The sequence below is a fragment of the Mustela nivalis genome (genome assembly GCF_964662115.1).
Source record: "Mustela nivalis genome assembly, chromosome: 9".
Lineage (NCBI taxonomy): Eukaryota > Metazoa > Chordata > Mammalia > Carnivora > Mustelidae > Mustela > Mustela nivalis.
Genome location: NC_139028.1, coordinates 66267191 through 66282158, shown reverse-complemented (window position 1 = coordinate 66282158; position 14968 = coordinate 66267191). Strand labels below are relative to the sequence as shown.

The 14968-nt window shown below is 37.2% G+C and overlaps 1 protein-coding gene and 1 pseudogene across 2 annotated transcripts in view; both read right to left on the bottom strand.

The window, feature by feature from the left end:
- LOC309840223 (olfactory receptor 51A4-like) overlaps positions 1 to 14968 on the bottom strand; it is a 263349-nt pseudogene that overhangs the window by 116514 nt on the left and 131867 nt on the right. The window lies entirely within an intron of this gene.
- LOC309841249 (olfactory receptor 52J3-like) lies at positions 9721 to 10656 on the bottom strand (the record flags this gene model as incomplete). The annotated part of the gene is made up of 1 exon (XM_082684165.1): positions 9721 to 10656. The coding sequence occupies one exon, from the start codon at positions 10654 to 10656 to the stop codon at positions 9721 to 9723; it is 936 nt and encodes a 311-aa protein (XP_082540291.1).

Sequence of the window (14968 nt, the reverse complement as noted above, 5' to 3'; positions counted from 1 at the left end):
GTTAAAGTTCTGCATAATCGATATAGAATGGTGACTGCTATGAGAGAGAAAGACAGACAAGACTGAAGGTTAAGGTACAATCACAGGAAGCAAAGAAAAAAGTGAGTTGAATGACAAAGACTTCAAGAAAGACACAGGGTATGTGCTTTGGTGAGTGCTGTGAAGTGTGTAAACCTGGTGATTCACAGACCTGTACCCCTGGGGATAAAAATATATGTTTATTAAAAAAAAAAAAGAAGAAAGGACCAATACCCAACTTTTGTAGCAACATGGACGGGACTGGAAGAGATTATTATGCTGAGTGAAATAAGTCAAGCAGAGAGAGTCAATTATCATATGGTTTCACTTATTTGTGGAGCATAACAAATAGCATGGAGGACATGGGGAGTTAGAGAGGAGAAGGGAGTTGGGGGAAATTGGAAGGGGAGGTGAACCATGAGAGACTATGGACTCTGAAAAACAATCTGAGGGTTTTGAAGGGGTGGGGGTTGGGAGGTTGGGGTACTAGGTGGTGGGTATTATAAAGGGCACGAATTGCATGGAGCACTGGGTGTGGTGAAAAATAATGAATACTGTTATGCTGAAAATAAAAAATAAATTAAATAAAAAAAAAAAAAAAAAAAAAAAAAAAAAAAAGAAAGACACAGAAAGCAAGTTAAAAAGGTGTTTGCATAAGCACACACACACACATGCATACTCCACTTATCCAGATAAGAATAAGATTAAGAATGAGATTTATAAACCCTTTGTCATAGTATACACCTGAGTCTGTGTAAATTATCTTGTTACACTCTGGGCTCCTTCCATATTCAATCAGCTTTCCTTTTTCCTCCATTCCTCTTGTCTATTTTATCTCTTCAACCTACATCTCAGTGAAATGACCACAATGAAATGGTTTCTGTCTCTTTGTTTCTTAGTTTGAAAATAAAAAAGAGTTACTGTCTTAGTGGATCCTTCTTGAACCCAAGGCCAGATTTACCAGCATAGCTTCTGGCTTTCTTGATAAGCTAGTTCACCCATCTGCCCCAGAATGTTTTCATTTTCATCTGCTCTGACTGAAATAGAAGACTTACACTGTAACCACTGACCTTAAAATGGAGTGTCTCCAAACACTGGTGCTCTCTGGAGAAAACAGAATTGTCTGGAGGCACTGAGCTACATGCTCCATAAATATGAAGCATAACATCATTGGTGATTAAAAAAAAAAAAAAAAAAGGAGAATTAGAACAAGAAGAAGAAGAAGAACAAGAAGAAGAAGAAGAAGAAGAAGGAGGAGGAGGAGGAGGAAGAGGAGGAGGAGGAGGAAGGGGGGGGAGGGAGAGGGAGAAGAAGAAGAAGAAGAAGAAGAAGAAGAAGAAGAAGAAGAAGAAGAAGAAGAAGAAGAAGAAGAAGAAGAAGAAGAAGAAGAAGAAAGAAGAAAAGAAAAAGTCCAGATTCTGAATGCGCTTTCCCAAGTTTAAAATGACTTGTGATAAACTGACTTATCTCTAGGCAGGAACAGCTATGAGGGCTTACCACCCATTCTTTCTCTTCAAGATCCCTCTAGTTCTACATTCCCTCTCATGAGCCCCACATAAAAGGCCAGGTCACAGAAAATCTGGGGTGATTTTATGTAAGGGATTGGCAAGTCATTCTATTTTTTTGTTTGTTTTTGTTTTTGTTTTTGTTTCCATTACCATTTTATTTATCTTGCTAGGTATCTGGTCAATTTCTCCAAAATTTACCTACCTCTCCCTCCCATCCCCATGATAAACACAATTCAATCTTCAGTACTATCAGGAAAAAAATTGAAGCCCACCTAGTATCTATCACTTCATAGAGTATTCATTAGAACTAGGATGTGAGAGATATTGGGTCCGCAGCTCCAGGAATGCAGGAGGAACAATAAAAACGGCCAACGGACCATTAACGCCCAGGCCACCCTCTTCTTTACCCATGACTCTCCCGCCGGAGGACATGTCACCATTAGTAACCCTATATCTACGCAGGAAACAGGAACATCAGGACACCCCCTACTCTCCAGTCACCAAATACTTTATCTTATATGGCTATGAACTATACGCTGTCTTAACCCAAATAAAAGACCCACTTGACCCCCTCCTGGGAGTGACTTCCCCGACTCTCCTCTCCTGAGTCACGAACCTTGCCTAAGGGTGCCTTTAATAAACTTTGCCTTGCACCTATCTCGCCTGTAAAACCTTACAAGAGGTAATATAATTTAAAAAAAAAAAAAAAAGACTAGTTATTTTGAACACAAATCCTCTCTGCTTCCTGGTTCTTCTTCTCCTTCTTCTCCTTCTTCTCCTTCTTCTCCTCCTTCTCCTCCTTCTCCTCCTTCTTCTCCTTCTTCTCCTTCTTCTCCTTCTTCTCCTTCTTCTCCTTCTTCTCCTTCTTCTCCTTCTTCTCCTTCTTCTCCTTCTTCTCCTTCTTCTTCTTCTTCTTCTTCTTCTTCTTCTTCTTCTTCTTCTTCTTTTTTAAGATATTATTTATTTACTTGACAGAGAGAGAGAGAGAGAGAGAGAGAGGACAAGTAGGCAGAGTGGCCAGCAGAGGGAGAGGGAGAAGCTCTCTCTCCACTGAGCAGGGAGCCCCATGCGGGGCTCAATCCCAGAACCTAGGGATCATGACCTGAGCCGAAGGTAGCTGCCTAACTGACTGAGCCACCCAGGTACTCCCACCTCCTGGTTTGTGTTGATAGTAAAATGAGACAGGGTTTAATTTACTGGTGAAAAGAGGTCTAGGGAAAGAAGTGTGAGATACCGAAAATTAGTTAAATAGATGGACTTTGAGACAGACTATGTGAGTTTGAATCCCACCTTTCCTACTTAATGCACATAAGAGTTTGAGAAAGAAATTTAAACTCTTTATCTCCATTTTCTCCTCTTATAAATGAATAGGATAATACCTAGTGCAAAGCATTGCTGAGGAGATTAAAAATGGTAATATTTGTATAACACTTAAAACATTTCCTGATATATAGTAAGAAATTTGTAATGGTTTATTGATAGTAAACTAAACCACTTAACTAGCACTTAGTACTTCCAGGCGAGGATATTTTCTGAAAATTGATACTGACAGGAGTTGCCATGAAGAAGTCTCCTAGATTCACTTTTGGAGTCTTAAGGGAGTTGATAAATGGGACATCATTTTCCTTCCTAGATTTATTGTCTATAAAGAACAAAACATACAGGTAAAAGAAGAACTCAGCATTATTACTGAGTAAAAGCTGTGTATTTCTTGGTTAAGCTGTGCATCTAAACTGGTAAATTGGGCTTTTTAACAATCTTTGCCCTCTTAAACCCCCCCAGTTTAACTTACCTCAAAAGTCAGGTTTTTGTTTGAAGGGCAGAGCCTTGTCAAGAAACTTATGGAACTCCTGGATTTTGGAGAGTGATACTGGGATCTGCAATGTCAACTGTCACGTGACAACTAAGTCTGTGTGTTTCTAGATTCTCTATACAGTGCATTTACCATTTTTGTTTATTCCTTTGTCAGTTATATTCTTTCATAATTTCAACAGTGTATTAAAATTTTGATATTTTGTAGAACATATCCTGTTTCTCTCTCCTAGGCCTGTAAGGTAATTTCTGCCTAATTGATTTTCTATATGCATTTTTTAAAAGATTATTTATAACACTGTAGACTATAGAAAAATGCAAATGGAGTACCGAGAGCTTTGATATAAATGTATACGTATTTCCCCCATCAGTAACATTTTACATTATCATGGTCATTTGTTATAATTAATAAAACAGTATTAACTAAAGTTTATGTTATATTAAAATTCATGTTATTCAGATTCCCTTATTTGTACCTAATGTTCTTCTCTAGTGGGATCCCACCCAGAATACCAAATTACACATACAAGTTATATCTACTTAGGGCTCTTAGGTTCTCTTGACTATTACAGTTACTCAGGTTTTTCTTAGTTTTGATGACTTCACAGTGTTTAAAAGTGCTGGTCAGATTTTAGGGGCACCTGGGTGGCTCAGTGGATTGAGCATTCAACTTTTGATTTTGGTTCAGATCATGATATCATGGATCCTCGAAACCAGCCCCGCTTTGGGCTCCCTGCCTTGCCTGGAACTTGCTTAAATATGCTAATCCTCTGACCTTCCTTCTCCTCCCCCAACCTTTGCCCCATGCACACCCTCTATTTCTCTCAAATATATATATATTTTTTTAAAGAAGTACTGGTCGAGTTTTTGTAAAATATCCCTTAATTGAGGTTAGTCTGATTATTTCCTCCATGACTAGACCAGAATTATGACTGGGGAAGAAGACCAAGGAGGTAAAATACTAATTATGTCAAAACAGATCAAGGATTCACACTATCAACACGGTTTATCACTGTTGTTATTGAGCTTCATCACCTGCTGAGGTCATGTTTGTTAGGGTTCTCTTTCTCCTCCATTTCCAAGTTTTCTCTTTGCAAGTAATTTACAATGTGTAGCCCACAAATTAAACAGTGAGTAGTTACGTTCCTCATCCTTGGACATGAAACATCCTCATATATTGTTTGGAGGGTTTTTTCATTTGTTTGTTTGCTTTTGCCTGGAGAGAATCTATTCCCCCATTTGTTTATGTATTCAATCATTTATTTTTATCCATACGGACTCAAATATTTATTTTATACTTTAGGCTGTAATCCAATATTACTTTTGTTTCACATTGCCCAGCTTTGACTATTGGGAGCTCTTACAGTTGGCTCCTGTGTCCCTTTGTCTCACCCTCATAACTGTGTGTTCTTTTTGGGGGGGGCAGGGTCACTTCTTTACTTTCTGGGACCATGAGATTTACAGGCATATCTCATATATCACCTGCCCAAATCTTAGAATGTGATATTTCTCCAAGGATTACTGATACCTTTTATTGGATAATGGTATTAGAAACAAAGGTTTGGGTGTTGGACGTACTTTGCTACGGGGGTGTCATTGGTTTAAACCATCTCACCTGGTATATCAAGGAAATATAGGAGTATATGCTAACCTGTGTATATACTCATATTTATAAATATTTATCATCTATTTATCTATCATCTTTCTGTCATCTTCCATCTACCTAAAACTAAACATGGTAATGTCTCTAACTCTAATCTGTTACCACATGAATTGTTCTAATATCCTCTCATGGTTCTCTGTGAACTCACACTCCAAAAAAATAAGAAACCTAGTCCTCACTATATGTCGTATATTTACATAATTGCTCAATAACACTATGCATATGTAGGTGCTTTGGAATTGTTAACCTATAACTCTATGAGGGAAAAATTGCCCAAGAGAGAACAGTGCTTTATTATAGCTCTTTTTGCCTTTGGTGTCACAGACTCCATTCTTTTCCAGAACTACTTGGGTTAAAATTTTTTTTTTCATCCACCCTAGTGAGGTTTTTTTCTTCCCTACATTTTGAATATACAATATTTCTCATACTATGCATTTCATCATGGAATCCCCTGAACTCCTCCATGATTTTTTTTTTTAACTTGCAGACATTAAGATCATCTTTTGTGTTTCAAAATTCTAAGGGTTTTTCCAAATGTATATCATACATCCGCCTTTACAGTATCATATAGAATAGTTTCACCAACCTAAAACCTTCCATGTGCATCACATATTCAATATCACCCCAGTCCTCCTCCTCCTGGCAACTATGGATATTTTTTGTGATTTCTTGTTTTGCTTTTTCCAGAATATATTTTCACTAGAGTCACCCAAGGTGAAATCCTTTCAGATTGGTTTCCATTACTTCAGAAAATGCATTTAAGATTCATCTGTGTCACTTAAGATTCATCTGTGTCACTTAATGATTTAGCATCTTATTTCTTATTAATGCTGAATATATCCATGTGTTATGTACACTGGATATACCATAGTTTGGATATTCATTCTCCTATTGAAGGGCATTTTTGCTGCCTCCAGTTCTTTATGAATAAAGTTGTTCTGAGTATCCACATGTAGATTTATATGTGGACATAGTTTTCAAAACCATTGGACAAATTCTTTAGAACGTAATTGTTGGATCATATGGTAAGACTATATTTACCTCTGTAAAAAAACCTCTAAACTTTTTTTTAAATGATTGTGCCATTTTGCATCTCCACTAAAAATGAATGAAAAGTTCTATTACTTCCTTTGCATGCTCACCTACCTATGAAATTTCCTTACTGATTTATTTTTAGTTTTAGCCATTTTTAGAGGTGCGAGGTGGAAACTTTTTGCATCTTTTAATTAGTAATTCCTTAGTGGAAAAATATACTGAACATCTTTTCATGTGCTTTTTTCAATCTGTATATTTTCTATGTGGTATGACTGGACAAATCTTTTGCACAAGTTTTAATTGGTTTATTATTACTTTTTAAAGTTACATATGTTTTAATTGAAGGTTTTGATTTTTTAGTCAAACTGAGGGAGATCTCCTCTATTCTTTGTTTGCTGTGTGTTATTTTAAGTATGTGTTGTTGTTGTTGTTTTAAGAAAATATATATTTTTTTTCTTTAAGATTTTATTTATTTGACAGAGAGAGAGAGATCACAAGCAGGCAGAGCAGCAGGCAGAGAGAGAGGGTGAAACAAGCTCCCCGCCAAGCAGAGAGCCTGATGCGGGGCTCGATCCCAGGACCCTGAGATCATGACCCGAGCTGAAGACAGAGGCTTAACCCACTGAGCCACCCAGGAGCCCCAGAAAATATATATTTTTAACCATTGATATGGTCAATATAATTTTTTTTCGTTAGGCTGATGTTCTAGGTTACATTGTTTGTTTTTGAACATTGAATCAATCTTGTATATCAAGAATAAACATCATTTGTCAATGCATACTTACTTATTCTGATAAATTGTTAGTTTTAATTTAATAATATTTTATTGGGGATTTTTACATCTATTCATGAGAGATAATTTTGAGACATGGTCTATATAGATAGCTAGGTAGCTAGATAGAATCTCTATGTATGTTTTTGGACATATTTAAATGATTTGTTATTAGGGTATGTCCAGCTTCGTAATATAAGTATTTTTTAGCTTCTATAGTCTGTAAGTGGTTTTAAAGAATTGATGTAATTTCTTTCTTTTGTGATTGGTAGAATTCATCAATCAGGTTTCATTCTGAAACTTTCAGAACCTGATTGTTTTGGAAGGTTATTAATTAGTTATGCAACTTATTTAATAAATATGGAGATATTTAGGTATTTGGAACTGCAAATTTTCTCCCGTTGGCCTTATATCATTTGCATATATCTAGCTGGCCATTGAGCAATATGAGTTTGAACTATGTGGATCCACTTAAATACGGTACAACACTATACATGTGTTCTCTCTCCCTTTATATTTTCTTAACAACATTCTATTTCCACTACCTTATTTATTATAAGAATATGTATATAAAATATATAACTTACAATAATAGGTGTTAATTGACTGTTTATATTATCAGTAAAGCTTCAAGTCAACAGCAGGCTATTAGTAGTTACGTTTTGGGGGTGTCAAAAGTTATAAGTGAAATTTTGGCTGCATGAGGGTGGGGGAACAGTGCTCCATTTTCTGTGTTGTTTGGGATCAAGACCCACCAACATAGTATTTGGGAGTGCTGACCCTATATATAGATCTAAAAGATAATTTCATTGCTGTTGTTGCTAAACTCTGCTTGGCTTTTTAATCATATGGAATGTATGGAAAGGAACCTTGGGAGATGGTTGGAGGCAATGAACATTAAGACTATAAAAAACGTGGTTAGGACATGAATATATAGTAGCTATTTTAGTAGAAAACATTATTACTTACAGATTGGCATATCTGAATCTTATCATTGAGATAACTGGAAATATGTACAAACTTTCCCTCAAAAGGTAGGACACTGAATTTAGTTTCTTTGAGGAATCCTGTTGGTAATCTTGTGTGACTTTCAAGATAAGGGGCCTCATAATGGATGGAGATTTAAAGCCAACTTATAATAATAATTTATAAATGGAAAGATATCAATCTTTATTTTATGTATTTTATTCTTAAATATTACTAAATTTGAGTTGTGCTTAAAATGAAACACAGCATCCAATTAAGGAAAACACTGGGAAGAACACTGTTGCTATACTTTTGCAAAAAAGAGGCCATCAAGAGCTTAGAATGTACATCTTTCTGTCTCTAAGAGAAAAGAGCACTTAATTTGCTCAAGATGCTCCAGGAAGTAAATTCTTCAGATAATTATATATAGATATCCTTGAATTCCTTTCAGAAAGTGTTTACCGATGTCTCTAGTCCATGCTTCTTGCTGACAGATAACCTTCCATACTTCTAAACCCTGAAGGTACATGTTCTGGATCAGTCATGTTGCAGAGTTGTACAGTCATTTTTGTACCATCAGATGGCAAACATGCCATAGGAAAACTTGTTCCTAGCCTCCTGAGCAGGTGCTTTTATGTTCTGTCTCATGATTTTTTATGTACACATCTGTTTCTGCTCACAACAAATTCAGGAAGATTAATAAAGAGATCCTTGATCCCCAGAAGTCATGGAAGAGATACGTTCCTAAAAGATTACACAAAAGTACTTGTAAGAATATCCAACAAATTCTTGTGAAAGTAGGGGAACTTTGAAAATTTATTTTCAACCTGAACTTGTCTGAGATTCATCTACTTTTGCAAAGCATGGAATCAAAAAGGATGTATGTATGTTGTAGTTCACAAGGAAAGAGTGCTTTGGAGAGGTAGAAATAGTACTATAGATAGAAGTTTGTCTAAATACACTTAACAAACACACACACACACACAACACCACACCCCCTTGTAAGGAAAAAAAAAATGACTAAATATAACTCATATTCACTATTAGAATTCCATACATTCAAGCTTTTCTTAAAAACAAGATTTTCATTCTTTAACACAAGTTTTCATGTACTTGTTTTCAGGTACGTTCGCCTCCTGCTTCTCCAGAAAGGGTGGTGGTGGCACAGTGAGAGCATATAGTGCCTACATGGTTTTATGAAGAATAAGTAAAAAGATGCTAAAATGAAAGGCAAAAACTGGAGACATTTAAAAAAACAAAAACTGCACTAAATACCCCAGGATTGTCCCCAGTGAAATCAGATATATCTAAGTTTTCCACAGAAATCTATGAACATCTTTTTTATTTTACATTCAAAATTAGTTCTTTGATTCAGAGAAAACAAGGCAATTGACATAAACTAAGTGTGCCAGCTGGAATACTATCCTATTTTCAAACATAGAGAAATGGAGGTTCACTAAATCTCTATACTTAAAAGGAAAAGGCACTCTTGGGATTTTCCCCCTACTGTAAGGGAACCCAATATTCAGAAAAACAAGCACTCCACACCAACAGGGAGAAGAAACATTGAGATTTAAGAACAGAAAGCATTCTCGGGGCACCTGGGTGGCTCAGTGGGTTAAAGCCTCTGCCTTCAGCTCAGGTCATGATCTCAGGGTCCTGGGGATCAAGCCCCGCATCGGGCTCTCTGCTCGCAGGAGCCTGCTTCCCCCCACCGCCCCCCTGCCTCTCTGCCCACTTCTGGTCTCTATCTGTCAAATAAATAAATAAAATCTTAAAAAAAGAGAGAGAGAGAACAGAAAGCTTTCTCTAAAGTTTGTTCCTTTAGGAGTTACAGGATCTCTTGGTATGAGGAGCATTTAAAAAGATAATTAACCTAGAGTTGGGTCAAAATCAACTTCTTTCAGTTCTGACCACACCTTCAAGAGCTAAGGAAACAAGGGATTTTATGTTGAGGTGAAAACACGGATCACACACTCACGAATCTGCTTTGTCCTCACACCATAGATGATAGGATTGAGGGCAGGTGGAACAACCACATAGAGATTGGCAACCAGGATGTGGACATAACGGGGAATTTTTTTGCCAAATCGGTGGGTGAGGAAGGAAAAGAGAGAAGGAGTATAGAAAACACACATGACCCCAACATGTGACCCACACGTACTCAGAGCTTTGTGACGAGCATCTCGAGATGGGAGGCGGAAAACTGCACGAAGGATGTAGGCATAAGAGATTCCAATTAATGCCACATCTAAAATAAGAAAAGAAGCCACAAAAAGCCCATAAATGGCATTAACTTGAATGCTGGCACAGGCCAACTTGGCGATGCCCATGTGTTCACAGTAGGAGTGAGCAATAATTCGAGTCTCACAGAAGGGCAGACGATGGATTAGGTAGAGAATGGGCAACATAAGCAAGACAGGGCGCATTATAATACCCACACCAATGCCTGCTAGCACTCGGGGTGTCAGGGTGGCTGTGTAATGGAGTGGCACGCAGATAGCCACATAGCGGTCAAAAGCCTTAGCCAGCAGAACAGCGGACTCCATTCCTGTAAAGGTGTGTATCAGAAACATCTGAGCCACACAGGCTCCAAAACCAATTTCATGTGCATCAAACCAGAAGATACCCAGCATTCTGGGCACTGAGGTTGTGGAGAGGGCCAGATCTATGGCTGATAAGATGGCTAGGAAGAAGAACATAGGATCCCGCAGAGTATGCTCAGACCAGATGATCAGCAAAATCGTAGCATTGCCCAACAGAGCCATTAAGTAAATGGAGCAAAAAGGCAGGGAGATCCAGCCATGGGAACTCTCAAGTCCTGGGATGCCTGTAAGAAAGAAGGTGTCTGGGTGCAAAGTGGAAGTGTTTGTGTGGAACATCTTGCCACGGATGAGATGATAAGTAGTTGACTATTCTAGAAGGAAAAACAAGAGCATATCTCAAAACTTTCCAGTAGGCTTAATTTTTATCTGTAGTTTTCTTATTATAAGATTATTATGCTGAGTGAAATAAGTCAAGCAGAGAGAGTCAATTATCATATGGTTTCACTTATTTGTGGAGCATAACAAATAGCATGGAGGACATGGGGAGTTAGAGAGGAGAAGTGAGTTGGGGGAAATTGGAAGGGGAGGTGAACCATGAGAGACTATGGACTCTGAAAAACAATCTGAGGGTTTTGAAGGGGTGGGGGGTGGGAGGTTGGGGTACTAGGTGGTAGGTATTATAAAGGGCACGAATTGCATGGAGCCACTGGGTGTGGTGAAAAATAATGAATACTGTTATGCTGAAAATAAAAAATAAATTAAAAAAAAAAAAAAAAGCTAATGCTGGGGGGCCTGGGTGGCTCAAACATTTAACTGTCCAACTCTTGATTTTAGTTTAGGTCATGATCTCACAGTTGTGAGACTGAGCCCACATTGGGCTCTGATTGGGCATGGAACCTGCTTAAGCATCTCTCTCCTTCTCTCTCTGCCTTTCTCTTCTTTCTCTCTATATTATGAAAGAAAAAGAAAGAAAGAAAGAAAGAAAGAAAGAAAGAAAGAAAGAAAGAAAGAAAGATAGATAGATGGATAAGGAAAAGGAAAAAAAAAGAAAAGAAAAACTAATGCTAAAATGAGTTATAAAGTAATATGCGGGAGCACACTTAGCACTCTTCAAATGGAAGGAACATTAACTTCATAAAAAGTCTCCCTCCCTTTCAAGTTTTGGACAATAATATCATATATTCCTTACTGAAGCCCCAATGAAAACTGGAGGGAATTTTAAAAACAAAAATGGCTTATATTTATACTGAAATATCAATCTTCTTTGGAGACAAAGTTCACTTTACCTAAACACATCAACACAAAATCACCAAGCAACAGTACAGACAACTGCACACAAAATATGACAATATAAAGGGAATATAAGTGTACCTAGAACTATAGAATGATAGTAAATACAACAAGATTTCATTAACTGTTTTGTTCAGTATTCAGTATACATTGATACATATTTAGAAAACCAGATCCAAAATGATCTGGTCATTTTGATGACTGCATCTCTCCATATTTACTCAGATTCCCCCACAGATGTGCTGTGCTGAATCTCAGATATAATAAGGGTTGCACAAAGATGGATAAACACACCATACACTGTACTGTGCATCAGATATGAAAAAAAGACACACAAAGATAGTAAAATTCTGCAGCTAGAAATTACCTCCAGGAGAGAAACACATCTATTTGTTATAACATTCTGATTGGAATTAATAAAGAATCTAAAGATTTCTGTTGGTTGCCAAATTCTTTCCATATATCTAGCAATTCTACCCATCTTTGTAGTGTGTGGGGGGAGGAGGGAGATTTGGGGGAAGAATAGTGAAAATCTATATTGAAAGAAGAAGCTTTGAGAGAAGTAAATATTTGTTTCCAATTATAATCATGGTGGTCAACATCAGGCTTAAGAAATACACACTCCTGATTTACCACACTGTAGTTGTGATCTCTCTCTGTTTCTCCTTTTCTCCATCTTCCCATTCATCCTTCCTCCTTCTTTCTATCTTTCTTTCTTTCTCCTTATCACTATAGGAAAAAAAAGGAACGTATAGGAAAAGAGGGGAGGAAAAGTGAAAAAAAGGAAGACAAGAAAGAAAAACATAAGGAATCATAAGGGAAAGAAGATAGGAACGAATGTACGAAAGAAGGTCATCTCAGCTCTCATTTACTCCTGAGAAAAGTGACAGAGAAACATCCAAATTTGGAGAAATATTTTATTAATAACATTTAAAAAACAGAGATTCCCCAACAAGGTAAGTCCTGCAAGCCTGTACATAACGTTCATCTTCAGGCTGCTTATGTCTCTGCTTTCCTCTTTGTAATCAATTTTATAAATCTGCACTTACTCTGGGCCCTTGAAGAGCCTATTTTTAAATCAGTATTTGGGAAGACCATGCCCTGATACACAATTATCACTGAGAATTGAGATCATTTGTACCACAACTTTAAGTTCCTTCTATAGGAACTTTATAAATTTAAAAATTTAAATTATCTCAGTGTAATATAGTAAGACTTCTTTCAGTCAGAAGATCTTTATACAGTAGTGAGATAAAATATATTAGGTTAATAAATGTAGCTGTAGTCTGTTCCTTAACTTTTAGACAAGAGTCTCTGGTCACTATTCATCTCCATCACACATTTAATAGGAAACTCACCTCCAGCAGGAATAGGGCTAGAGAGCTCCAGTATATCTACTAGAGGGAATAAGGTTTTATACTACCCATATTTAGGGTCCTTGGGGGACTCTCTGAAAACAAAGCCAACTCAAATCCCTGCATGAACCAGAACTAATACCCAAGAGTCTCCTGAGAAAGATCCCTTTCTCTGCATCTGAGATAAAGAGACTGATAGATTGCAGACATACACCCACCTTCCCCACCTACATCTTGTCAGTAAGAATCAGAGGGGCAAAACGAATGCTACCAAATATATTCATATGAAATATGAAGTGAACAGAATCTCTTACTGTGTAAATTTTGCATCTTGATTTTATTAGATATTATAACAGTGCAGATTTAGAACATTAATGACCAATACATGTATCTCCCCTCCCCATTGAGATTCTTAGGAATCTCAATAATTTATTAATATGTCATAGCTAACAAATAAGACAAAATTTCTTCTTTCTTTTCTATGTACTGCTAGTCTTACTGGCTTTGTTCTTTATTTAAATTTAATTAAATAACATATAGTACATCATTAGTTTTTGATGTAGTGTTCAATAAATCATTAGTTCTGTGTAACACTCAGTGCTCCTCACATCACATACCCTCATTAATGTCCATCACCTGTTACCAATTCCCTCACCACCTCCCTTTCTGCAACCCTTTTGCTTTGCTGCGCAAAAGCTTTTTATCCTAATGAAGTCCCAAAAGTTCATTTCTGCTTTTGCTTCTCTTGCCTTTAGAGACGTGTCTTGTAAGAAGTTACTGTGGCCAAGATCAAAGAGGTTACTGCCTGTGTTCTCATCTAGGATTTTGATGGATTCCTGTCTCACATTCAGGTCTTTCATCTATTTTGAGTTGATCTTTGTGTATGGTGTAAGAGAATGGTGGTTTCATTCTTCTGCATGGGGCTGTCCAATTTTCCCAGCATCATTTATTGAAGAGACTGTCTTTTTTCTATTGGATATTCTTTACTGCTTTGTCGAAGATTTGCTGACCACAGAGTTGAGGTTCCATATCTGGGTTCTCTATTCTGTTCCATTGATCTGTCTGTTTTTGTGCCAGTACCATGCTGTCTTGATAATCACAGTCTTGCAATATATCTTGAAGTCAGGCATCATACCCCCAGCTTTGGTTTTCTTTTTCAACATTCCCTTGGTGATTTGGAATACTTTTTGATTCCATACAAATTTTAGGATTGTTTGTTCAGTTCTGTAAAAAAGCCAGTGATATTTTGATGGGGATTGCACTGAATGTGTAGATCACTTGGCCAGCATAGACATTTTAACAATGCTTATTCTTCCAATCCATGCTTATTCTTTCCATCACTTTGTGTCTTCCTCAACATCTTTCATACGTGTTCTGTAGTTTCTCGCATATAGACCCTTTACCTTTTGGTTAAGTTTATTCCTAAAAAGAATTTTAAAAATTCATGGAAACTTTATTATTATGACTAGTGTCCAGAATCTATAAAGAACTTAGCAAACTCAACACCCAAAAAACAAATAATCCAATCAAGAAATGGGCAGAGGACATGAACAGACATTTCTGCAAAGAAGACATCCAGATGGCCAACAGACACATGAAAAAGTGCTCCATATCACTCGGCATCAGGGAAATACAAATCAAAACCACAATGAGATATCACCTCACACCAGTCAGAATGGCTAAAATCAACAAGTCAGGAAATGACAGATGCTGGCGAGGATGCGGAGAAAGGGGAACCCTCCTACACTGTTGGTGGGAATGCAAGCTGGTGCAGCCACTCTGGAAAACAGCATGGAGGTTCCTCAAAATGTTGAAATTAGAACTGCCCTATGACCCAGCAATTGCACTATTGGGTATTTACCCTAAAGATACAAATGTAGTGATCCAAAGGGGCACATGCACCCGAATGTTTATAGCAGCAATGTCCACAATAGCCAAACTATGGAAAGAACCTAGATGTCCATCAACAGATGAATGGATCAAGCAGATGTGGTATATATACA